The 27,163-nt window shown below is 38.6% G+C and overlaps 1 protein-coding gene across 4 annotated transcripts in view; it reads left to right on the top strand.

The window, feature by feature from the left end:
• Positions 1-413: 413 nt before the first annotated feature.
• The window catches only part of Vsig1 (V-set and immunoglobulin domain containing 1), a 33,207-nt gene continuing 6,457 nt past the window's right edge, over positions 414-27,163 (top strand). Inside the window, exons 1-6 of one of the 4 annotated variants that reach the window (XM_006234243.5) lie at positions 414-722; positions 10,188-10,351; positions 13,459-13,566; positions 19,968-20,166; positions 25,936-26,091; positions 26,518-26,637. In XM_006234243.5, coding sequence (XP_006234305.1) covers positions 671-722; positions 10,188-10,351; positions 13,459-13,566; positions 19,968-20,166; positions 25,936-26,091; positions 26,518-26,637 — 799 coding nt within the window. In that variant the 5' untranslated portion in view covers positions 414-670. Of the gene's footprint in view, positions 723-10,187; positions 10,352-13,458; positions 13,567-16,914; positions 17,040-19,814; positions 19,844-19,967; positions 20,167-25,935; positions 26,092-26,517; positions 26,638-27,163 lie in introns of those variants that run through there. The other 3 variants (NM_001037784.1, XM_006234245.5, XM_006234246.5) reach the window with 3 other exon arrangements.

A 27,163-nucleotide genomic window follows, 5' to 3' on the forward strand; every position in this document is an offset into this window, starting at 1 on the left:
ACTATAATTCAGATATAATGAAGACCAGATCATGAAAAGCTGGGAATCAAGAAGGACCCCGGACTTCTTGTTGACAGTCCAGTTCATGGAGAGTGTTACTGAAAATGCCTTATTAGAGTTGAGAGACATTAGCCTGAGACTGGTACAAATTATTACACAGGATAAAGGAGAAAGAAATGCAGGAGACCATTCAGGAAGCTGCTGCTATAGGCTAACGTTATGTCTAGGACATAATGAAAGCAGCAGGTTGGACATGGGACAAATCTACCATTCATTTTAGAAGCAGCAGGACCAAGACATCTTATGGGAAGAACTGGAGGAGGTCCTTCAAGTACAACTTCTTTTTTTATTTCAAGAGTTGATTTTAAACAATGCAACCTAAGAGAATCTGTGAACAAAGAGCTGGAAGGACTTAAGTGTGTGGTTTATTATTAACACAGTAGCAAATATATCAAGGGAACACACCCGGGGGAAAAGTGTTTCAAATAAACACAGATCTGTTCAGAGAGAAGTCAGTGCCCAATAAGCAAGCTTAAGGAGGCCTATTTGCTTGGTGATGCCCAGCTGATAAGACAGGCAAACCTCCCTGTGATTGAAGAAGCCAATTTGAAACTCAGCCTAGTTCAGGCGGCCTTCAGACTGGCACCTGCTGCTCCAGGCGACTTTCAGCATGATGGTGTTTGCATTTTGGAAGGTCTTTCTGATCTTAAACTGCCTTGCAGGTAAGGAACGAGCCTTCTATCAATGGCAACTGGAAGTCAAATCTCCTTTTAGACTAAAATCTCAGATATTGGGGTTGGGGATTTAGCTCAGTGGTAGAGTGCTTGCCTAGGAAGCGCAAGGTCCCCAGCTCCGAAAAAAAAAAGAACCAAAAAAAAAAAAAAAACTCAGATATTCACAAAAATCTTCATCTCCTAGACTTCCAAGAGATTGTGATGAGTATGCTGTCGATTTTCAGAACTCTTGTTTAGCAAACGTGTTCGGCGTTGATGACTGGGAGGTCATTGTGCAGGCCAAATCATTTTACAGAGCTCATGAAATGGTTCCCATTTTCTTTAGTTCCCATTTCCTTTACTTTGAAAGGTAAACGAGCAAATTTACTCAGAAAGCGAAGTTTGCACTTTAAAGATAAGGTTTCTGTTTTAGTTCAGTGTTTCTCCTAAGCTCACCATTTTTGACTCAGCCTGGCCTCAAGACCACATGCACATATGTGTGGGGAGTGGGAAAACCAGAGTAAGACTCAGTGAGCGCTTGTTCTGCTTAGGTCTGTATTGCAGAACTTACATGATCCAATAGTCATACTATAACATGGATAATATGGATGAATTTAGGGATTTGAACAGAACAAAATCATTTTTTAGGGCCCCAAACCGCAGTGTTTGTTAAGCGCAGGAGAGGCAATTGAGTTGGAAAGTCCCTTGGCTGGTGTTTTAAAATTAATGTGTACATTTTGAATCTGTTCTGATGGTAAGTTAAGTTTATGGTAGCTACAATCACATTATTTATAAAACAAGAGTGCTCTTTTAAGTCATGAGTAATGTTAGGTTATCATTAGCATTTAATTTTATAAGCACATTTCATGGTACAAAAATATGCTCAGGATAAAATAAGTAAGAAGTCAAGACACACAAACATTAATTATAATAAATTAAGCAAAGTTAATAAAATGATCATGGTTCCTTTTGGGTGGTGTGATTAAATGTTTTGATTTTATTTTCCTAACATTTGTAGGAATAGAGAACCTGTTAATTTAAATACTGTCTTGTGGTTATTAATAAAATTTTAAGTATCTATTATTAAATGCTTAAATGAAGACGTTACACGGAGTCAAAAGTCACCAGAAAGAACTATTAAATTTATTCCATGATCTAGTCTGGCTATAGAGCGGGAAATGTGTTAGTTACTTAATCTTAGAGTTTTGTTTCTACTTAATAGATGAGGAAAATCTCTGTCATTTTCTTCAATTGTTAGCTAGTTGGGTTAAACACTAAGTTTTATGTTACCAACCCTCTAGAAGCACACCTTTTGTCAACATAATTCTTTCTGTAAAGCCTTACCCTGCTCTATATTAGACATAGCATTGTAACAAGTGCATGAACAACTTTTATTATAAATAAATGTATATTTATGTAATTTTACTGATGATAAATATAATGGATATTTATTGTATTTGACAATGAAGAAATTTATAAATAATATAATCTTGTCACTCCGATTTGGGTAAATTATTTTTCTTTGTAAGAATGTATGACATTCAAATGGGGCCTACGCCTGGTACCTCATTTTTCTATTATTTAAACAATGATTTAGCATGGTGTAGGTTTATTAACTGTAACTTTCAGTAGATGGCCCAATCAGAGTGAGACATAGAACCTGGATATTTTTTTCTTAAATCAACTGTATGATTTTTTGTTTTTGTCATTGTTTGCATTGTGCTGTGTATTTATGGATATATGTTTTAGCTGGCCTAAAGCAAAATGTGATTGCACAGGAGGTGGTATAAATATGGGGTATAATTTGATGTGATCTGCTATAGTCACATTCATATGGGACACATACAAAGGAAGATTTAAGGAATCTATACCTATCATTCACAGAGATCCAAGTCGCTTTGCCAATTAGGAGCCACCAGTTGACACTCTGCTTTTAGGAAAACTAATGATGTCTTATAAATGTACAATTTCATACTCAACTTGCATTTGTTCCAGAAAAAGGCTATTTTTGTATCAAGCATGGTACATGGACCCTAGTAAAAATGTGTTGAAAGAGTAATTCACTACCCCCAAACCCAGACATCTGGAAATTATTTTCATACTCATCTTTAAAATCAAATTTCTGCACAGCTAATCAGGAAGATGTTATCCTAATCAAAATATTCTCAGTGATGTCTGAGGTCTTCATTTCCACTTCAGAAAAATGAATTTTAGTTAAAACTTTGTTGTGCAAAAAATATATGGTTTCCGTGCTTTGTGATATGTATTTGCCACCTGGTAGAAGGATACGTTACTCTTGCTTTCAGTTAATGGAGGTGTGCATTTGAGAGAAATAAATATCTTCGAATGTTGGGTTTAATGTCGAATACAAACATTTTATGATCGTTTGGTTATATTATTTTGTAACTAGAAAGGGAGCAACTTAACATGGAAATGGAGAGACGAAATCACTTGAAACATGTCTAGTCAATAGAACTAGCTGGGCAGTATTTCTGCCATGGCATGGCAGTAGTTCGTAATTCTCCAAATAAGCAAAGACTTTGCCCACATAGTAGGCATTAAATGAATGAACTATCATCAGTAAAATAGAGCCCATTTAAACTCTTTAGGATGTTGATTAATTTAAACATAAGCACTCATTTTTAGAAGCAGTTACGTACACTTCAACCATGTATGCGGTTTTGCCTTGTTCATTAATTCAGTCAAGTCAATGAGGAAAATTATAAGCTAGGATTTTCACAAAGCCTGTTATTTATTCACTATTCAGTTAATGTGGATATTTTTTATTCTCTCAATTTTAAATATTATTTTACATTATAAAATTATTCCAGATATAAATATAAATGGGAGGCTTCCACTTCTCTGAGGAAAAGGGGAGAAAGGAGTTGGAGGAGGAGAGGTGGAAGGGAGGCACTGGAAAGAGAGGAAGGAGAGGAGGCTACCTTTGGGATGTAGAATGGGTGAATAGATTAATAAGAAAGAAAATAAATAAAAACATATAAATTAATCCAAGGGAAGAAAATATTTTCTCCTGATGTTTGTAGAACTGCTTACTGGTTAGTGCTTCATTTACCTGTTTATTATCCATATATGGCTATCTAAATTTAAATTATTTCAAGTTAAGTAAATAAAATTACAACATGACTCTTACCCATTTTACAAGCCACATTTCATGCGAGTAGTCACTACTGAAATGGATGGGACGGCACGGAGACAGAATATTTCCATGTCTACCACCATCCTCATTGTCACAGGAAGTTGTGCAGGACAATGATGATCTAAAGGATGATCTCAGAGGAATAAATATTATACAGTAGCAGAATGGTTTCACTGTGGGTTTTTTTTTTACTATTCAGATCTTTATTTCCAGTCACATTCTCCAATGTAGATATATAAGACTGTTTACAGAAGTGATTTATTCTATGCACAAGACAGCAAATAGTGAAGACTACTCCAGTTTAGTAAACTATACTTGTGAGGCTCTTCAAAGAACTGAAAAAAAGTCCCAAACCCCCAAATACTGAGAAATTAAAGTGAAAGAATTAATAGATGATAGATTATAACTAAAACTGGGGACTAAATGTCCATGAATCCACAATGCTATTCCTCACAAGTAGGACAAAATTAATAATCGTGGAAACACAAATCTCTGGTATTGGAAAAGTTCGTCTGGTTTGTGTGGATACAGCTTCCTAGTAGAGGCTACACAGAGAGATCTCTTCACAGAGACATTGGTATTGGGAAGAGAGGCAATGGTACCTTACAGTGGGAAAACTTGGCAACACATTGCTCCATTTCATATACACTTTACAGATACAATTATTATTGCCAAATGCTATAGTGACCCCACTATATATACTTAATGCAAAAATGATCCATATAAATTTTCTCTATGAAACAAATAAAAAAATAAATAAATAAAATAAATAAATAATTGACCTGCTTGCAACCTATTTGTGTGTTTACTTCAAATAGAGGAAAGCAACAGTGACACACACTTCATAGTGGCAAAATGTTAAAATGTGCATTTAGTCCTAACAAGAACCATAAGAAACTATTCAAAGGTGTAGAAGTACATCTCAAGAGTTTAAATGACTGTGAAGATCATAGTAAAAGCTTAGTTTGCATACTACTAGATCAGTATGCCTTAAATTCAATGTGCTGAAAGTATCAGAGTTTTCCCTTTAGGAAAACACCTTGTGTACACACACACACACACACACACACACACACACACACACACACAGAGTTGTATTTCAGCAACTCTATTATGATTGCTGTTGTTACAATGATCTGTTCCATTTAGCTAGTGTCACTCCACTCAACTAATCCTATTTTATGGCTATTGGAGTGTCTTCTTGCTGTCTTAAGAGTTTTACTGCTGTGAACAGACGCCATGACCAAGGAAACTTTTATAAAGGACAGCATTTAATTGGGGATGGCTTACAGGATCAGAGGTTCAGTCCATTATCATCAAGGCTGGAGCATGGCAGCTAGGAGAAGCCTGCCTTCCCAGCAGCTAGGAGGAAGGTTTTAAAGCCCACACCCACAATGACACACTTCCTCCAACAAAGTCATACTTCCAAATAGTGCTACTTCCTGGGCCAAGAATATTCAAACCACCACACTTGCTATATTTCTTTACATGCTTCTCAGTATACTATTGATGTTATGGAAGAAGCAACACGTGTACACTTCCTCTAATCTATGTGCCATGTTCTATAGCTTAGTATGATGTTTTTAAAAATAGACAAAATAATGATGTTTAGTGTTTCACAAAGCACTGAAATACTAAATTTCAGAAAATATTTTAAAAAGTGTTTACATTTATTTATTTAATGTGCATGAATATGTTACCTACATGAATGTATGTGGACCATGAATGTGCTTAGTGCCTACAGAGGTCAGAAGAGGGCATCAAATCCTCTGGAGTAATAGCGATGATTTTGTGTTGTCAGCATACATATACTAGAAAGGATGCTAGCATTCTTTTTAAGAGTGGCATATGTGATAAACCCTCAAGAAGGAAGTATTTTAAGGATATTTATGGATCCCTATTAAAATATAAAAAATACCATTTCTGAATGCTTATCAGAAGTGCCAGTATAGGGACCTATTTTTGTTGTTGTTGTTGTTGTTGTTTGTTTTGTTGTTTTTTTGTTTATTTGGGTTTTTTAGATCTTGTTTCTTGGTGATTTATTTTTCTAGATATTTTCTGTCATCAGATTTCCTTGGAATATCCGTTTATATTAGTGTCATTGAAAAGCAGTTTTTGTGATGAAATCATTTAGACATTGACTTGTCTCTCTGTAGTCTCCTATGACTTATGCCTTTTAAGTTCTGTACACAACTCACCCTTTAAAGAGCTATGTTTACAAACAAGGCTATTCATTAGCTCTTGATTTTTCACTTGGTAGTTCAGACACTTGAGTATGTGATGGTGTATACATTTTTAGTTGCTCCTTGGTCTGAGCAGAGTTTCTTCCCATGACCTAGTTCACAATCATAACTTCTTAGATTTTCCAGCAGAGAGTAATCTTCAGGTGTGAAGGAATAAGACACAGTCTCTGCTTGATGCTGTTGTTTGTACCTGAAATACTCCATGTTTTTCTTATCTTAAAAAAAATCCAACTTCACTTATAGGAAAAAGGAAGATAAGTGTTTCTGTCTCAGACGCATGGATTGTGTCTGTTGTGTGAATGAGTTTTATATTATCTGTGAAAACTAAGTCATCTTTATTATTATGCTCCCTTTTCTTGTTACACAACTTGGCATTTTCATGATCTATCAAATCCACTTCTACTAAATCATTTTCTGTGTTGCATTCAGGCAGGCATCCTGCTGGTTTCATTGATTTCTTTAGAACAGAGAAACCATACACCTGCCTAAGATTCACTTAATTATAAGGATGTCTGGAACAACCAAACATTCAATATATTCAAAAGGTTAAATCTTAAAACCGGAGTGTAAATGGTGTTCCTTGATAAAGTTTGGATTGATGCAAGTTAACCTAAATGAGCACAAATTGTTCCAGCACAGTTTCAAAGGGTTAGTCTAGTATCATCACGGCAACAAGCAGCCAGTCATGGCACTGGAGCAATAGCTGAGAGCTTTACATCTTGATCCATAGGCAGCAGGCAGAAAGACACTGGGCCTGGCATGGGCTAAGATAATGAAATTTATTTGAAAAGTTAAAAACTAGTATCGAATTCCATAGCTTGAAGCTGTGATGTTTGTTGTTATTGTATTAAGGTTGGCTAATTCCTGAAAAGTATCTTTTCCTCAAAATTTGAGAATTGATTATAATTTTGACTATTGACAATCTGGGCAGTAAAAACTGGTCTGGCAGTTTTGCTTTACTATTGTGAGAAAATGTGTAGTGTCCTTTAAAAAGGCTCATTTTATATTTTGAAAATACTGTAATGTAATTTTTGAGATTTTAACAAATCTCAATTATAGATAATATGTGTCTTCCAATATTAAAAGAAATCAGGGAATGTTTGAATCAGATTTGTATTCCCCATGTCATTGAGTTTCATCCACTACCACACTGATCTGTGATAGAAATGGCAGGTAGAGATTGGAACTCTCATTTCACTTTGTCTCTCCAGTATTTAGCACAAAATTGTTCAACAGATTAAGAGTTCCAATTAAACAGGAGGAGTAATTTTAAGACCTATTGAAGAATAAAGTGACCATGGTTAATATATTATGTATTTCTTTGTGAAAAAATATTTTGAGATTATAATTTCATTACATTCTCCCTTTCCTTTTCTCCCTCCAAACCCTTCCATATTCTACTTCAATTTCACAACCCCCCATTTTTTTTACTAGTTATAATTACATACTGAGTATTTCAAAATGGCTAATAGAATGTTTCCTTTAAATTTATTCTTCTGTCACAAAATACATCCCAACCACAGCTTCCCCTTTCTCCTCCTGCCACTTCCCCCCACATCCCTGTCACCTTTCCTTTTCCCAAGATCCACTGGTCCTCTATTTCCCTTTAGAAAAGGGCAGACCTCCTAGGGATATCAACCGAATATGATATAACAAGATGCAATAATAATATTAGACACAAACCCTCATATCAAGGCTGGATGAGGCAACCCAATAGGAGGAAAAAAGTCCTACAAGCATTCAAAAGAGTCAGAGACAGCCCTCTTACACACACACACACACACACACACACACACACACACACACACACACACACACTGTTGGGATCCTCACAGAAATTCCAAGTTAAAGAACCACAGCATGTATGCAGAGGGCCTGACAGAGACCCATGCAGGCTCTGTGGTTGCCACTTCTAAATGTCCTCATTACCAAAATATGATAAATGCATTAAATGATGGATATATCAATTAATGATATAATTATTCTGTAATATATCAGAATACCAAGCAAATCACACATGCATGCCACATGTACAAGTATTTTTCACTTTAAATTAAGAAACAAAGAAGTCAAAGAAAAGTCAGACATTGCAGTCATCTATTTTTCTGAAGGCTTTCTGCATTGCTGGTGGTCAAAACCAGAGCTTTCTTCATACAAGGCATGTACCCTACCTCCAAGCCATATTTCCAGTCCTGAAGACTGTGTGAATGTATAACTTCACCCTTAATTTCCTTTCCTCTACTTTGAATTATTTTTAAGTAAAATTACATTATTTGTCTCCCAAGAAATCTGAATGGAAATTATAGAACTAACAAAATATAATAATAAAAAGAAGAAACATGCTGATACACTCAGTACGGCAGAGGTGACAGAAAATAGAATCTATGTCTAGTGAAGCTATCTCTCAAGAATTAAAGAAAAATAATGAGATTCTCAGTCAAAGGGGGTAAAATATCTTTACTTAGCAGGCATACTCTTGAAAAACGGCTAAAGGCATTACTTCTGAAATATACAAGATGATGAAAGGAAGGATCTTAAAGCATTAGGAAGAATGAAGGGACAAAAGGAAGGGCAGAAATACAAGTACATACAGGGGACCGCTTTAAGTCATGAGTCCTGGGCATCATAGTGACAACTGAACAAATATTATACCATTATCTTATACTAAAGACAGTGACATTTAAATGTGGAGAAGGCAAGTGGACCAAAATGTAAGTGAAATTTACACAAACCACTGCAACTAGTAAAATATTGACATCAATATTGACAGTGGTTTGAGTTATCTTTTATTTACCAATGCTGGCTATTGAGCCCAGAGTCTTGTGTATGTTAGATGTATTGCGGTGCTTTAAAGCTTATCTTCTTATGTAGAGTACACAACCCAACAACAACATAATGCCCATTTCTCCCCCAAGCACCAATGGAACATTGACTAAAAGAGACCAAGTATTCAGCCGTAAAACCTAAATGTAAAATATGTGAAATCATGCAAATCAACCAAATAGTGAGCTAATAATGAGGAGAGGAGGTTGTAGCTCAGAGATACAGTGCCTACTCAGTATGCACAAGCTGTTTTCCACCTTCAACACCACAGACGAATACTGATGTCCTTCAAAAAAATGTTTTCTTCATGGGAAATACTTCTACCAACATTTCTTGTGTTAAAAGTTAAAGCTGCAAAAAATAGAAAAAAATACACAATACATATCCCTCTGGTCACCAGGTCAATCAGGTCACCAGTTATGTAGATATTGGTTCACTCCACTACATACTCATGATGAAGGTCTATAAGAAACCTGACGTCTTTGTACTACCATGGATATAATCTACATCTTTTAGTAAGTCCGCCACTACTCTGCCCCCCACCCCCCTACACACAGTGGTCTAGGGATAGAAAACCACCAATTTGTCCAACTTGGCCTAGAGTTTTCCTAGTTTGGGCCTTGAAAGCTGTAGCAAAGCCAACAGGCCTTGGCTCTGACTTCTCTAGTTCTTTAAATAAATTCTCTGTATTCAAGGAACGCTTCTTGATCATGGGGAATTTGGGTCAGTTGTTCTCCATAGCCAGACCTTTTAGTGTTCCTGGGTAAGACTGTAAGAAACTGTGTATAACATGACTTTTATAGGAATTACCAGTCCAGTGCTATTGTTAGCTCATTGTCACCTATGGTTTTATCATCTTCATGCCAATAACTCGATTGAAACTCATTCCTGTGTCTGTTGTCTGCTCAGGTCTCCCACGTGTTTCACTCTACTCTCTACCCATCACAGAGGCTCTAAACAAGATGATTTGTATTTGTATTGAAAATGTTATCAGGAGAAGCCAGTGGTCCTGCCAAGGCCTGACCCCGCTCCCCCAAGTGTAGGGGAATGTCAGGGCTGGGAGGCGGAAGGGGTTGGTGGTTGGGTAGGAAAACACCCTCATAGAAGAAGGGGTCAAGGAAATGGGATAGGGGGGTTATGGATTGGAAACTGGAAAGGGGATAACATTTGAAATGTATTCCAATAAAAAATAAGAAAATGTCATCAGAATGTGAGTATGTACTACTAATTATCTGATGATTATCATTTCAGGTCAGGTCAATATGGTGCAAGTGACCATCCCAGACACTTTTGTGAATGTGACTGTTGGATCTAATGTTACTCTTCTCTGCCTGTATACCACCACTGTGACATCCCTGGAAAAGCTTTCAATCCAATGGTCTTTCTTCCACAATAAGGAAATGGAGCCAATATCCGTAAGGATTCTCTAATTAAATTATTCCCACTTAGTACTTCCGACTGGAAATTGTTGGCATGAGAGTATGAAGGAACAGTAAAGTGTAAAGGAATTACTGAGAAGAATGACACAATTTGAGACACAGTTTTTAGGTAGCTGTTTAGTGAAGATGGTCACATGATTATGTGTATCGATTATTACAATTTTGTATAGTCAGCACCATGTGTCTCAGGTATTCCAGAACAGCCACAGGCCTTCTCATAGGTGAAATAAGCAGGAGCTCTTAAAGGACATTCTACAAATATGTCATTATTTTCAGAAGATCCCATTTCACATGTAAATCCTTCACAGATTTGAAGAGCTCTGCCAAATTTAATAACTCGAATCTGCCCGGCAAGGGAATCAACACATTGTTCCTGATTGAGTCTGACAGTTTAAGATCCCCCAGATTGATGGAGAATGCCATGGTAGTAATGAAATCCATGTAATTGAGGACAGCATGAAGTTAGAAGATAAAGGACAGAAGGGATGGACAAAAGGTTTGGGTAGATTAGGGTAGAAGGATGATTCCATGGGCAAACTGCCTATCACCAGATTTTCTTCATTTGGCCTTGAAAGTAATTCTTTTCGAAAATTATCCCAAGGCTAAGATTGTATTACATAGAGTTGTGTGTACATCTGTGCACACATGTATGTAAACACATATACCATTCATGCCCCCATATAATGGATTCTCAGAATGACTCATTGCCCAAAATAATGAAGAATCCAATACTGGTGGTTTGGAATAGCCAGCCACACCTGAGTTGGGTTTTGTCAAAAAGGGGAGGTTAGTGTAGCCCTAGAAAGATAAGGGAGTGAAGCCTGGAAAAAGAAGCGGAGGAGGAGGAAGCCGTGAGCGCAGAGGAACCTCTTCTTGGCTAGCTACTCTTCAGCTCCCACTGAGTCTTTGTAGGTACTGAATTTCAACACATGACATTGTGAATATTTCCTTATCAGAAAACATCACCAACAGGGAGACCCCGTCGGTGCTACACTGTATTCAGAGTTATACAGTTTTGTTTAATATTGGTTATGGTACACAATATCTGTATCACTCCATGCCCCTCTTCAAAATACAGTAGGATGAAAGGATTCATGGGAACTGATCTGACATAAGGCATATGAAAACATTTGGAAAAACATACACCGCTCCCATTTTTATCCCACACAAACAGCAGCAACAGTAGGACTACCAGTAGAAAATAACAACCGATTTCCATCACCCAAAATATCTGGACATGTTTATGTCAACTAAGAAATAATTGCTTTTCTCCATAGGTTGTTTTCAGTAGATAATCACAAGATCTCTTCTTTTTAAAATTTGATTTCTTAGGAGTCTTTTTTAACACACTGTTCATACACTTGAAGTCCTGCTCAGTATTCAAGTGGTGGCCGATTTGAGAGAGGCTTTAAGCATCTTTTGGGATGTTTTATGCTTGGTACTCAATTCAAGATGTCCTACACTTCCTGGAGACCAGGCCAAGTGAATCTGAGCTCAAGGGTGCAAATTTCAGACTTTGTTTGCATCCTCTGATTCTGGCATCTACAGAGCCACATCTTGATTGAAGTATAGCCACTTAAAAACTGGGGGGAAAGGATAACTAGCAGTGAATTTTTCTCAGGAAGAGACTGCAAAGGGGAAAAGCTTTAGGCAATCACAGTGAGTGTGTCTTGAGCTCAGGACTTCTCTTAGATGAACTTTTAAAAAACTCTATTGACAAGTGTTTGTTGAATTGTTTCTTTCCTTGCCAAATCAAATTAGGTCCTTTCTCCTGAGCTACTAGATCAAATGAAAAATGTTTGAAACCTGTACAATGCCATGCTGAGGAAGACCAAGGCTCCTGGAGGACAAGGATGCTGGGAAACACTTGCCAAACACAAAGCTTCTTGTCTTGTTTTCCCATCCTGCTTCAGTTTACCTACCCTTTCCAGGTCCCCATCACAGCCCTCTTTCAGTGTCTACTTTAAGATAACTGGATTTCTTCTCCTCTCCCCCCACCTCCCCTTCCTTCCCTCATGGGCTTTTCTTTGGGAATCAGTTTAGAGTCCCAGTAGAAACCTCCAGATGGATGTCAGTTCTGCTCCTAACTCTGCCTACTAGTTGGCTGAATTACCCTAGACAAGTAACTTGACTGTTTAGAGATTCAATTATCTTGCCTGTAAAATGTAGCTACTCACCTCTTTGAAAGCTTCAATGAAAAGCTTGAATGAGATGGATTTTGTAGAACACAAGGAAGCCTTCTAGCGCAAACTTTCAGTGAATATGAGCTCTTATAATTAACATTACCATTCGTAAGATTTATTTTGCAAAATTATCTCACCCATGCCCCAGCTATATTGGAAGGACTAGAGAAAACAGCCCAAAAAGATTCACTTAATATAACTGTATAACTGACCTGAGACAGAGTCTAGGGATTTCTTGGTCCTGGGCCCAGAAGTTGCTCTCCCTACCAGATCTCTAATGACTGGAGGGAGAATCCAGACCTTTTTCTCTGTTACTTTTCATTCCCAAGAAGAACTTGGTCAGCTGAGAGTTTGCAGACATCCTGGGTTGAGATAGTAGTTTTCAAAACAGAATTTAGCTTTCATCCTTGTTGCCTTCATTGCTTGAGCATGTCCATGAATTCAAGCTTCCATAGGGTACATTGTAAGTTCATCTAGTGAATGCTGGGGGGTATTAGTGGGATATTGAGATGACTAGATTGGAGATATAGCTCAGTTGGTAGAATGCTTGCATGAAGCCCTGGGTTGAGTCCCTAGCACCACATAAACCAGGCATGGTAGTGCATGTCTGTACTATTAAAACTCAGGAGGTGGAAGAAGGAGGATCAGAAATTCAAGGTCATTCATGAATTTCTAACAAGTTCAAGGCCAGCCAGTAATACAGAAAATGCCTTCTCAAGCCTCCCACCCTGACTCATGTATATGTAATAGAGACCGCTGTTTCTAGGACATTCTGTGGTATATGGGAGTAAAGCGTTGCTAGACTGACCACTGAGTCATTTAATTCAACTCATAGGTTGATGTGGCAATATAGCATGTAGCATTCAGCTCTCAGTTCCACTCATTTCTGCTCAAACACAGCCTGGCTCGCACCCCAAAACTGAGTGTATGGAGGAAAAGGCAGTCAGTCAGTGTCTAAAAATGATGCATTCAAGAGACGCTCGGGGAAGATGTAGCTGGACCTCTCAGGTAAGAAATCCCATTGGTGTACTACTAGACCCTTGTCCTAATTACAGTCTAGAACACTAGACTTGCTTCAGGAGTGGGATGGAAGGGTTTCTGTATGATAACAATAGAGATTAGTGTAAGCTCTCTATGATTCTGGGGAAGGTTGTTTTGTTGTGGTTTGGTTTTTGAAACAGGGTCTTGCTATAGAATGCAGGCTGGCCTTGAACTTAGCATCCTCCCGCCTCAGCCTACGAGTACTGGGATGTGTACTGTTTGTGTTAACACAAACGAGAGATGGCTCAACAGTTAAGAAAGCTTGCTACTATTGCAGAATACCTGAGTTTGGTTCCCAGAAACCATGTTAGATGGCTCACAATTGCCTGTAACTCAAAGTCCAGTATCTCTTTCTAGCCTCCTGGGGCATCTGCACTTGCACACACACAAAACCACACACAGATACACATGCATACACATAAATACATTTATAAAAATAAAACAAAATCTAGAGAAATTTTTAGTTTTCCCTTCTCATGACCATGTCTGGAACTCTTAATCCTCCTTCAAAGGATTCTGAGGGTTATAGCTGCTCTGACCAGGATAGTGGCCAGCTTTTGTCTCATGTCTATCTTCCTCGCTTCAAAATCATTGCATTAAAAAGCAATCCACCCTGAGGCCCAGTGTTTCCCAGGACCCAGGGCCAGATACTGTGCCTCAATGACCTCTCTAGGTCCATAGAAACTGCTCTTTCCATAAACCCTCTGATCCTAAGGACATAGTGTCCATTTGGACTTCTTTTCAGAAATGCCCTGTGTCTAAAAATATGGACAGATTCACTCTATCCCTTAGGGGATAATCTCTGAAAACGTACCTGGTACAAGCAGACTAACCAGGAAGTTTTGGGAAATCTGGTACCTCTCTGTCCATAGATGCTTCCTTTTTTTTGTCTCCCTTGTTATTGCTAAAAGTAGTGACAACACTTACCCATGAACAAAATGCACACTGATACTGCTTAACATGGCCTTGTTAGATAGTTATCTCCTACAATCCATTTAATATAATAGAAGAAATCCTTCGCCATTCTCATATCCACAACATGTCTCCAATTTGGACAACTACTTCCCCAGAATTGACTGTCTGTATTTTTTGGCTTCTTACATTTTAAAACCTGTTTTGTCCTATGCAGGTAGCATTATTTTGAATGTTTCTATAACTTTAAGGAGGGTTGGTTTCATCATTTCAGGGGAATTTAATAATGGAGAGGGCATTGATTTGATTTTGATTGTCCTTAGTGACATTTGGTGGGCACTAGCTAGAGATGTTAAATGCTCTACAATACATGCAACAGAGCCACACAACAAATTGCCCAAAGTGCTACTGTTGCTATCAGAGAAGAACCTTACAATTCTCCCATCTCTTTGTACTAATGCAGGTCCATTCTGGGCTTCATTTCATTTCTGTTGAAGAAGTATACCCAAGCAGGGATCTTCCACGATTTTATCCAAAATAGTCACTCAAATGGTGGACATCTCAAGCAAATAGCAGAGAGCCTTTTTGTGGCATTCTATTTCTGTTGTGTATAGGCATAGCCTCCATAGCAGAGACCTGAGAAATCTCTGGGCCTGAAGCCTTTTGCCACTTTCCAATCCATGTCTAGTTGCTTTGGGAGCAAAAGCAAGGAGCTGGAAAGGAGGGAAAAGGAAAGAATGTGCGGTTTAGCTGTGGACTCCCAGGCTTCCATATCTCCCAAAGGAACCTGGAAAGCAGTTCTGGAAGCTAATGGCATTTAGTAAATCCAACTCTGACTTAAATAGAAAGCAGATGGGATCCTTTCACGCCTTCTTGCTTATACATCAAGCCTCTAGTTTGAGAGCAGTGGTGCAAACTTGAGGCAACAACTGGCTACCAGCTGCACAGCCTTGTGTGACTAGAAACTTGGCATCAGAGGCAGAGGAAGGCTGCTGTGCAGAAACCAGGAACCTACAGTGCAGCTGGAGAATGAAACTGTTCAGCGTAGGAAGCACCAGACCAGGGAATGGCAGTGACTGGCATGAGGTAGAAAGGAAGACTATCATATGCAATGGAATGGTCCCAAAGGGGACAGTAAATCATCCCCCTTGTCTTGGGCAAGACTGAGAATGTTCTCTTAATGTATACTATGGGAGACCTAAGGCTTGGATTCCAGGTCTGATTGTAAATTGACTGTGTGAACTCAGGAAAAATCACTTCCTCTCTTAGGGCCTCAGTGTCATCTGTAATAGATGAGAATGAATCAGAGTTTGCAAACTGGAGGCCTTGGGGCCTGGTTTGGCTAACAGATGTATTTGGGTTGGCTAGGCAAGCATCTTGTTTCCACAGGTTATGCCAGCTCCTCAGTAATAAATACCACGGTCCCCGGTCCCCTCTGGCCTTCTTAAGCCTACCCATACTTATAGACTGACCCTGCCCCAGCTTCTTCTCATATTTCCAGTATCCAGCCAGCCCCTGATAGCTCCTGAACCTCTGTGACATGAACTAAGTGATCTGACAGAGGACGCAATCACTAATAGCCTCTTGTGACTCTACCCAACAGCCACCAACAAAGAGGGCAAGAAGAGGAGATGTTGAGAGAAAGCAGGGCTTTTGGTCATGAACATGAACACAGGCAGCAATGGGTATCATTTTAACAAGTCCTACTTTAGGAAACATTGGCATGGATTTTCTTGAAGCAGGGTTCCCCTCATTCCTGCCAAGGATGTGGCCTGTTGAACACACGAGGCTTTTCCTTGGCATCAGTTGTAACTTGTAGTCCTTCCAGAGTTATTAGATAAACAGTTTGGAGAAAGCATTCTTTTCTTGTTTTCTTCCTAAGAATAATGATAAGTCAGTGGACTTGCCCAAGCAGAAAGTCCCTTCATCTACCTGTCTGGCTAACATTTGCGACTCTCCTCTTCAGATAACAGCCTGAACTCCAAGTCTTCTGTCTCATCTCTTTAGTGTCTATGCCTGTGAGGGAAATATTGATTGGATTGCAGTAATCTAATAATCTAGTAAGGAGCTTGATGGAAGGGGTGATGGATCAGTTACATGTCTGAGACCTCATTGTTTACTTACGTGTCACTTTCCCCTTGATTCAGGTCCCACTAGGAGACTTGCTTCTTTCCATTTAATTTTTGTTTAAATTTTATTTATTTGTTCTTTATTAAGACAAAGTCTTCCCTGTAAGTCATTCTGGCTGTGTACTTGTGATCATTTTTGATTCCAAACATATGCCACCATGACACTTCTAAAACTTAGTCCTTGTCTAAAAGGTTCTCTTGGAGCCTCGTCTCTGCAAAATTGAGGTCCTTTCACCTAGCCTCTCTAGAACTTTCTGTGGCAAGATTGATGTTGCATCTCATTGTGACATCATCAAACATCATAAAACAGGGCTGACTTGTTTCTTCTTGGGAGCAGAGGAACTGGCCAGAGGCATAGGTTGGAAGGGGCTGTCTTGATGGCAGTGGCCTGGGCTCCAGGTAAGACACAACAGGCTCTCTTGCTGCCTATTCATAAGTAAATAGATGTAGTGTTAACTGTCAGTGTAGTAAAGTCTTTTAATAAATTAAATCTACACCTACCTCATTTGAGTACATTGAGTTGCTGGTAGCTTTAAGGTTTCTAGCTCCTGGTTAAGTTCGAGGAGAGCGTGGAATAAATTAATGGACTATAAGGCAGCAAGTTTAGGCCATAAAAGAATGTTAAAGAAAACAATGGAGAGAGGAAGTTGTTTACATTTTGCTTCTTTTTTTTTAAATTCGTCAATATTTTGCTTGTTGTTCTTGTTTTAAAATATATTGCTTTTCTACCCAGAAGCAGAAAGGCACATTTGAGTTCTACTAGACACTATTACTATCTGCTGTTTTGTCTGACTCTTCTCTTTTTAAGAGATTGATTAGATAAAGAATCCCGGGCAAGGAATTAGGGGAACTGCTTCTTCTTCTGGTTAAGTTGGTTTTGCTTGTGTGTCCCCATTTTTACTCAGCTGAGGGCAGAGCATAGGAGATCATCCATGCTAGGTAAGTGCTCTGCCATTGGAAGTCCCCTCCCAGCCCCTCAACTGTTGATTTTGTACCATTTAAAAAACCTCTCCTGGCTTCAGCTTTCTCCTACAATGTGAAGCTAATGAATTAAATGAACCAGGAGAACCATGTAGAAGATTTTATGAAAATAACTTGTCTCATTACACTAAAGCAATCCCAATTTATGGGACATACATTGGAATCACTGAATGATCCACATTTATATTAATTTAGCAAACTGTGTACACAGACTATTGTGAAGGGAACGCAGGTCTTTAATACCTCATCTAGTGATTCCCAAGTTGCAGTCACTCATGCCCCAGCCTCATACTTTTTGTCATATTTGTGTATTCCCAGAACTTTTTCTTTTAGTTAATAGTTTCTATACTGACTAAGACTTTTAAAATCTTAGAACCTTAATGTCACCTAAGCAACAATATCCATAAACTCACATATTTGGTATGCTAGATGTGTTTCTCTTTTTTTTTTCTTTTTTTCCGGAGCTGGGGACCGAACCCAGGGCCTTGCACTTGCTAGGCAAGCGCTCTACTGCTGAGCTAAATCCCCAACCCTTAGATGTGTTTCTCTTGAACATTAAAGTTAGTCGGCATTCATTTAGACATCACTGAAAATCAATTTCCTACTTTGGAACACATTGCTCTGGCTCCTTGTTCACAGGTAGAAACTAAAAGGTTAGGCAGATTAGCTATCTTTGGTTCTTATCACCTAGCAAGTTGCTATGGAGGCATAGCTAGGGGATGCCTCATGTGACCACATCACAGTGAGAGCAGAGTTGTGGACCAACCTAGGCCAGACCTCTCTACCATGGGATTCTTGTCCCATGGTTACCATTGATACCTAAAATCAAGCTATTTAATAGAGGTGGGAGTAGTAGAATTCAGGTCTTTCTTAAATAGAATTAATTGCTTTTGATTGTAAAATATATTTTTAAAGTAATTTTTGCTATATAATAGTATCTTTTTGTTATTTTTAAATTTGGTGTATGTGTACTGAATTACATCATTACTTCCCTCCCTCTCCTGTCTCCAACCTCCCCCCCATCTTTACTTTACCCCTTGGTCCCTCTTAAATTCACGATTATTTTTCTCTTATAATTATTATATGTGAATAAATATGTAACTCACCAAGTCCATATAGTGCTATCCATATGTATATAATTTTGAAGCTGGCCACTTGGCATTGAATAACCAATTAAAGGACTCATCACGGGTCGTGGAGAGAATCCTGATTCTCCCTCTTTCAGTAGTCACTAAGGTCCCTGTAGCTCTTCTTTGTAATGTTTTGATCATATTTACCCCCGTCCACTTTTCCAGGTCCACTACCTCCCTTCCCTAGCCACTTTTTGTGTCCTCTCTTTTTTCTACCCATCGAATCCTATTTGTGCTGCCAATATGTTCTTGAATGGGTGACCTTCACTGGAGTGTGCTTGACTGACTTCTCAGGGACAGTATTCTTAAAGCCAACTCTCCCTCTCCCAGCAGCTATCAGTTGCCAATTGCTTCTTCGCTAGGGGTGGACTTCATGCCCGCCTTTTCTCTCCATGCTGGGATTTGGTCTTTCTTGATCTTCCTTGAGCGTGTATTAAAAGACAGTCTTGTTATATAACTTAGGTGATTCTCAAAATCCTAGTGCTCCTGTTTCAGCTTTCCAAGAGAATGAGACTTTAGCTTTATGCCACTGCTTGACTCGAGTCCAGTATATTGTAATGATGACCAAAATGGATCCTGTCCCCTCAGATGAGTCATCTGAAGTTCTTTATTCTCTTATTTGACATGGAGAGAAAGAGGGTAGCTAACATGGACCAAGTGCACTGTTGGCCTTTTACTAGTTTATGTGGATTTATCTTACCACTAGGAAAGAATGAGACCAAGTGATTTCTCAAGGAATATTCTGACCTGAAGTTTTTCATTTCTAACAAACAGAAAAAAATCCATGTGTGATTATCTAATAGGTACATGTGCATGAAAGGGACATGGACATTTAAACTTCTAGGGAAAGCAGTCTTATTGGGCAAGGTAAATGTGAGTCAGAAGTTCATAAAGTGGTAAATATCTCTTGAGATGTATCTTATCTGTGTTTATATGAAGAGCTTCTACTGGGTAGATTGAGCAGGTCTTGTTCTCCTAACCCAAGGCTAGAAATTAAATTCTCTGAACTCCAATTGTCATTCTCTTCTGCCCTGCCCTAGTGACGTCACAGAGCTATTAGGAGGCAAATGAAGATAATGGCTACCAACAACAGTAAGAAAGTTAAATGCACCACTAAACTGGGGCTCCCAGAAACACATATGGAAGGGACTTCCTGGTAGCTCATCCTCATCCTGGATACTCTCAGGTTCTCATTTGAATTATTTTTCTATCCTAGATCTACTACTCTGAAGGTGGACAGGCTTCAGCTATTGGGCAATTCAAGGATCGAATAATAGGGGCTACTAATCCTGGTAATGCATCTATCACCATATTGCATATGCAGCCAGCAGACAGTGGAATTTACATATGTGATGTCAACAATCCTCCAGATTTTTTTGGAAAAAACCAAGGCATCCTTGACGTCACTGTCTTAGGTATGGACATTATTTTCATGTCTTTTCTTGAAGCAACTTAGGACAGTGAATGAATCTAGTCATTGGGCTATGGTATTAATTATATCCCTGGGGCTAATTGTCCTTTCTGCTTTGCTTATTATCAGAGACAGTTTTATTAATTTAAGTTTTATTTTATTAATAGAGACAGCTTTCCAACTCAACCCATATAGTAATACCTAAAACTTACCATAAAATGTACAGAAACAGTAGCCAGAGAGAAGGGACCACTAAAATTACATGGTAAATAACATAACCTCTTTGCAGATATAGCTCAGAAGAACAGAGTGAGACACTCACTGGTCTACCAAATGATCGCCAGTAACTCTTTCAGGAGGAATTTGTACTTAGAGCCACTCTTAGCTACAAAACAAAACAAAAAACAGCTGTCAACCTATTTATTCCCTTTCCCAAGCCTACTACTCTTCTCACCATGAAATCATTCTTTCAAACAAAACAGAAGGGTTCACTTTTTAAATCTATCTATCTATCTATCTATCTATCTATCTATCTATCTATCTATCTATCTGTCTGTCTGTCTATTCATTTACTTATTATTATTTTAAATTTTGTTTCCTTTTCTTTTGAGGCAGAGTCTCATGGAGCCATAGCTAGCCTTGAGCTTGCTATGTAATGGAGTATGACCTTGAATTTTGGTTAAGGGGGTGGGACTCTGTTTTCAAAATGCTAATGCTATTTGGAAAAATGATACTTGTGAAGCCATTTATAAGAATTAAGTTATGATGAATACATGTTTATTCTATGACACTGGACAAAGTATATCTGCTCTCAGAATAGACTTGGAGAAGTCCATTTATTTAGGACTTTTGGTGCCCCTGCCTTGTGCATGGAACTATAAGCTTACTAGTGATGGAGAAATGGCTTTTGTCCTTGAGGATCACCCATTGTTGTTGTTTGCTTGTTTGACTGGGTGATTTCCAGGGATCATTCCAACTCTTGAGAATACTAAAGACCTAATTGCAGACTGTAAAGAAGAAAATATTAGAGGGACGGAAAGAAAGGCTTGAAACCCTTACAAGTAGCCCCCAAATGAAGCTGGTCTAGTCATTGCTCCTGTTTTGAGTTTGCGCATATGCATCATAGAAAAGGAGACCCTGGGCCAAATTCACTGACTATGTAGTTGAGGGGCTTAAAGAAGCAGCAAATGACAACAAGGTACACATCTAAAAGAACCATCCACAGTTGTCTTGCTACCCATGTGATGCTAAAAGGAACCAATTGATGCTTACTGTGAACTCTGTCATTGCATCTACTGTCCTGAAGAAGGAAATGTTCCCCAAGAGGTAATGTTTAAGAGTGGTTTTCTCAGTTGTGTTTTATTGTGCTGAACTTTGTGTTAGGCATTAGGGTATAGAAATAGATGAACCCCATTCCTAGAACAGCTTATGTTGCAGTTCAGAAGATCAGTCATGGATGAGGGAATACAGTGTGGCAACAATGCCAGAAAACATGAGACGGGAAATCAGAAACCTTGGTTCTGGAAGACCTTTCTCTGTTCTGACTGACCTCATGCAATGTAGTCTATCACTCCTGGACCACTGTTAGATAGGTTTTAAGTCTGCCTTCTTTACTGATTTATTATGAGAATTCAATTAGGTGCTGGGGATTAAAGGGCCTTTTAATGTTCGAGTAATTTGAGGGATTAATCCTCTAATGATTTTCTGTTGCTGCTATGTCTCTGCGGTGATCTGAGCAGAAGCAATTGTCAAGAAAAGGCTTGGAAATGGCCTTGAGCTAAGCTACACAGGAAGCTTAATTTTCTTAAAATTGAAGTTCAGATGATTCCCAGTGAATTTCCACAAGCTAAAGCTACCTTAAGCTAGATTTTGGTTTGTCTGTTGGCCTATGAGTCTTTGGTTCATTGCCATGACTTTGTCATAATTTCTTTGAAGCAGCTGAACAATCTAAACATTTCCTTATCTAGATACAGTGAAAAATTCTATTTTATTAACAAAAAAAATCCTAAGATTTTCAACCTTCCAGAAATAGTGATAGTAAATTATCTCTAAATTTTCAAAGTCAGTTTGCAGTTCTCAAATCCCATTGTATATGAATACCATGATTGGGCCTGGACAAAGCAGAAATGGGTGAGTTGGAGAGACCAGTTGTGCAGGAGAATTATTGATACTCCATTGAAGATGGCTGTTCATAGCACTACATTAAAAAAAAACTCTTTATTATGTTGAACTCACAAATAAAAGTGCCACATAGCTAGATTATGATTACCATTCAAACAAACACTTGCCCAGGCCCAAACTCAGTGAAAACTTGAGTTAGAATGGCCATGCTAAACCCATGGGGTTTTGCTTAGGCCTTTCCTCCATCACTGTCATTTGCATTGTTGTGAACTTATTAATTCAGTCTAAAAAAAATCTATGAGAGAGTTCAAACTAGGAAAACAATTAGCTTTATCTTCTTTTTGGAGATTCATGTGTCCTTTTGCCTGCATTCTGTTCCTTCTTGTCACCTAATGCCAGTTTTGGTCTCTTTTCTAAATGTTATACTACACCTATTATCCAAACTGTTGTACTATACTCATAGTGTGTACATAGGTACACAGCTGTGACGATAGGTACAGTGTAGCAATGCATCTTTGAGAGACATTTTTTGCCCAACATGGCTATCAATTCTATGTATTTACTTTGCATTCATGAGTTTCTTAATCAAAGCCAGAGAACATAGTTCAGTTACTGTTCTAGGCAATGAAAATAATAAGATGTCAAAGACAGGGTCTCAGACCTCCAGAAATCCAATCTAGTGAAAAGACAGATTGCAAAGAAGCTTTCAGTGTGTGTTTTGAGGGAGAGGACTGAAGGCATGGGGGAGGGGGCAATGGATAACTTCAAAAGGGGAACTAGAGAAAGCTTATCAGGGAAATCAAGTTTTGTGCTGGCCAGGGAAAGATGCCCAAGAGTGTGTCTGGCAGAGCACAGGCTGAAGTGGCAGGTTACAATTCACGTAAAGAAAGCAGCAGTGAACAAAGAAGCAGGTGCTTTCCTGGATGGCTATTCATTTAAGAGATTTCCACTAGTTATGACAACTTTGGAGAATCAATCTCTGAAAAATTCCCAGACTGACTCTGAATAATTACTATGTGTACATTTGGAGTGAACACCATCTCCATTCTGCAGTTTGACACGTAAAGTTATTAATTTAGATGAGCTTTGTGAACACACGGAAGCATTTTTATTTATCTTCTGAGATGAACCTTTTCCTTCCATTCCCATTCTGATGGAAGCAATAAAGCCAAAGGGTAGATCAATGGCTTTGCCAATAAAACATACCAGCTCTTTTGGGGACTTTAACTGGATGAAATGTCAGCTCAATTCTGATTTTGTAGTTTTAGAAGGCATATAGCCTTACGGTTTGCCTCAAAATGAGTCACCTAGTGTTTTGTTAATAATAAAAAAAGAGATAGAAGGAGAAAAAGAAGACGAGGCCTGATCTGGGTTTAATTCTGGACTCAATGAACAAGTGTCAGTTATTCTAGGTTGTTTAGTCCTAGTGCCTGACTTTTTAATGTTGAAATACCCACATTTTAGTGTTGAAATTGCTCTGTTCTAATACAGGGGCTATTTATTTTAAGACACTAAGCCTCATCATAGTTGAATATGGTTAAATGACTTACTTTAAGGTAGGTAAATCAAGTTTTTCCTCAACTCAGAAAGCCATTGAAATGGAAGAGAGAATTGAAATCTAAGTAGGAAATACTCAAAATCAAAAGACATTAGTTTTCAGAGAATAGTGAAACATTGTGAAGAGTTGTGCTTATATACATCTGACTTCTTTGTTTGTAACAAGGGTTTGAGTCTGAGATGGCTTACCAGAGCAGAAGCTTATAAAAGATTGATTTCAATAGCAAAAATTAGTCTAATCAATAGCCAACAGCAATTCCACGTACAAGTCCCGGTTTATGGTATTTTCATTTGACCAGCTAGAACTTAGACCATTTCTTATTTATATTTTATAGATGAGTCAAACTGAGGTTTAGTTTCAATTAAGTAACTTGCCCAAATACCTATTATGTAAAGTTGCAGACTTGGCTTTCTGAGATGGGAAAAACGTGATTTACCTGCCTTCAACTAAGCCATTTAACTATGGCTAGGCTCAATATCTTTTAACAAAATGGTCTGAACGTTATAGACCCCTGTATCAGAACAGAGCAATTTGAACAATAAAATGTGGATATTGAATCTAGCTCTGTGATCCTGTGTCCAGGCAGAACCAAAGGCATGAATTTACATTTAAAATGTAAATTTCATAAGTTTGGGAGTGTTAACTGCTAGAGGGATAGTTTTTATAATCCAATTTAAGATAAGAAGAGCTAGATATGGTGGCTTATGCCTGCAATTCTAGCACTCGGGGGGGGGGTAGATGACAGATGATCATGAATTGAAGGTTTATCATAGCAAGTTTAAAGTGAGCCTAGGCTACATGAAACCTTGCCTCAAAAGACCCACAAACCAACCAACCAAAAAAACAAAAGGTGAATGTTAATTGGAATGTGTACAATTTATTTGTATATGTCATTTAGGAGAGAGTGGGTGACACAAAGCAAGTAGGATGGAGAGATTGTGACTCCCAGCTACCTACAGAATGTCTCCATCCAAGTGCTGTCATAAAGAGCTGAAAAGTCAGCAAGTGGCAAACTGCCCCCAGTGTCCCTCCTCCTTCTCATCCCTTCCTCTAAAACTTGTTCTTTCACCTGAATTCTTTATCTTGGGTGACAGCACTGATCATGGACTCAGGAGCAGAAGCTTGGAACTAACCATAGCTCTTCCCCTGTTCACCATCCTCTGTAGCTAGCTAGCCACTAGCTCCTGTTGACTCCATTTTCCTAATACCTCTTGAATCGCTTTTCATCTGCCTCAGGAACCCTTAATATCTGAGAGCTCCATGGGAAGTATTAGAAAAATCCGTATCCCTACCTTTCCTAAACTCCTTCCATGGTATTCCTGTTTCCAGTGCAAAACACATATAATACAGAGCTCTCCTGGGTGTAGGTCCCCAGTGGTCTGTAACTTCATCTCTCATTATCCTTAACCGCATTTCAGAACTGGGACCAAGGTGCTTCTGAATCTGTAGTGCCTAGTCCTGTTCTAGACAGATAGAAGGCTTATAGCTAAATGCTTGCTGAGTGACAGAAAAATAAAGATTGCAGCATCATAGAGCACATATGCAAAATGGGCTTCTGTTGAAGAGAAACACGGGCAAATTCAAGCCTCGCAGCAAGTTTAGGTCACCTATAGATAAATAAATGAAAAACTGCCTCACAAAGGAATAGAGAATGTAATATTGATGGAATATTTTAAAATTTATTTTCTAAAAAGGGCCCTGGTTTCATTTAAGACTGCTTTTAAAACATAAGCTATGTTTCTCCTCAGAGTTTGCTTACATTTGGCTGTTTTAATAAAGGCATATTTTAGGATACAATGAGGAAATGCATGGTTATAAATCCGGAGAAGAGGCAGACAGAAGAGACACTATTTGAATGTTAATGGGCTTCTGACTAGATGGCTCCTGCAGCTGAAGTGCTCTACTCCCATCTGGTGGTACAATTAGAAAACTGTCCCCTATTTTAAAAAAAAAAAACCTTTTTAAAGACTAAACTAAATAGAGTAAATAAATGTATGTTCTATTGGTTTGTGACATGACAGCAAGAAGGTGACTGCGATGGACACAGACCGCCATTTTCCTGCAGGAATCTTAATCTTTTCCATTGCCTTACAGTCAAACCTTCCAAGCCCTTTTGTTCCATCCAAGGAAGACCAGAAGCAGGCCACCCTATTTCCTTGTCTTGCCTTTCTGCCTTTGGAACACCATCTCCTGTGTATTACTGGTATAAGATTGAGGGGAACACCATTGTGCCAGTAAAAGAAAGCTTCAGTGAGTATTGCCTTTCCGAACTTCTGCCTTGGCCTGGTGTTTGGGTTGCCTAATAGTATGTGCTGTCCAAAGCTCATTGAAGTGCTCAAACATTTCTTCTCTTGATGTCAGTGTGTGTGTGTGTGTGTGTGTGTGTGTGTGTGTGTGTGTGTGTGTGTGTGTGTGTGTGTGTGTGTGCATGTGGGGTGGAGGTGTTCTTAAAATGAAGCCCATCTCCTAACATGATGATTGTGGCATGTCTATTTCCCAGAGTGCAGAATTCATCTGAGAGGTAGTCAGTGGGGAGGGTCTGTGTTGGGCTACTTTTAGAGCATCCCAAGAGACTAGTTGGAGCCTATCCGTCAGAAGAGGCCACTGTAAGAAAGAAGGTGGGAATTAAACTGAGATGACAAGAGATCTTAAACATCTGTTTCCTGGTTTTGACAGACTCAGCCACTGGAGTTTTGGATATTGGAAATCTAACAAATTTTGAAAAAGGTTATTACCAGTGTACTGCCATCAACAGTCTTGGCAATAGTTCCTGTGAAATTGATTTAACCTCTTCAGGTGAGTTGACCATATGGCTTTCATACTTTACCCTTGAGTCAAGTTGCTTGGACCTACCAGCTGAGCATTCTAGGATCTCTTTTTAGTTCTTCTTGCCTCTCTGGAGATTTCTGTGCTTTAGTGGTAAGTTGACATGATGAATGGCCATTGCAGTCTCTAATACTTACATAATCACTAAATTCTTCCACTGAGAAGTTCACTTAAGCATCAACAATCATTAGAAAGTAAGTATGTTTATGCAATAAATAAAAACAGTGGTGTTCTTAACAGTCTAGAATGTTCTTTCTTACATGGCTTTTTGGCTATCTTTGTCAAATGTACAGCTCACAGACTTCCTGCCTTAGATTGGCCTCTAGAAAACACAGGGAAACACTTGAAGATAAGGCGCAAGCAGGACTTTCTGACAAGGACTTCAGTAGCCCAGGAAATAATAGCAAGAACAGATAAATGAGCTTGCTCTTGTATGAAATTTAAAAGTTTTTGTATAGCACAGAAAATAAGGAACTGAAAGAAAATGCAACCTAGA

This window comes from Rattus norvegicus, chromosome X (genome assembly GCF_036323735.1).
Source record: "Rattus norvegicus strain BN/NHsdMcwi chromosome X, GRCr8, whole genome shotgun sequence".
Lineage (NCBI taxonomy): Eukaryota > Metazoa > Chordata > Mammalia > Rodentia > Muridae > Rattus > Rattus norvegicus.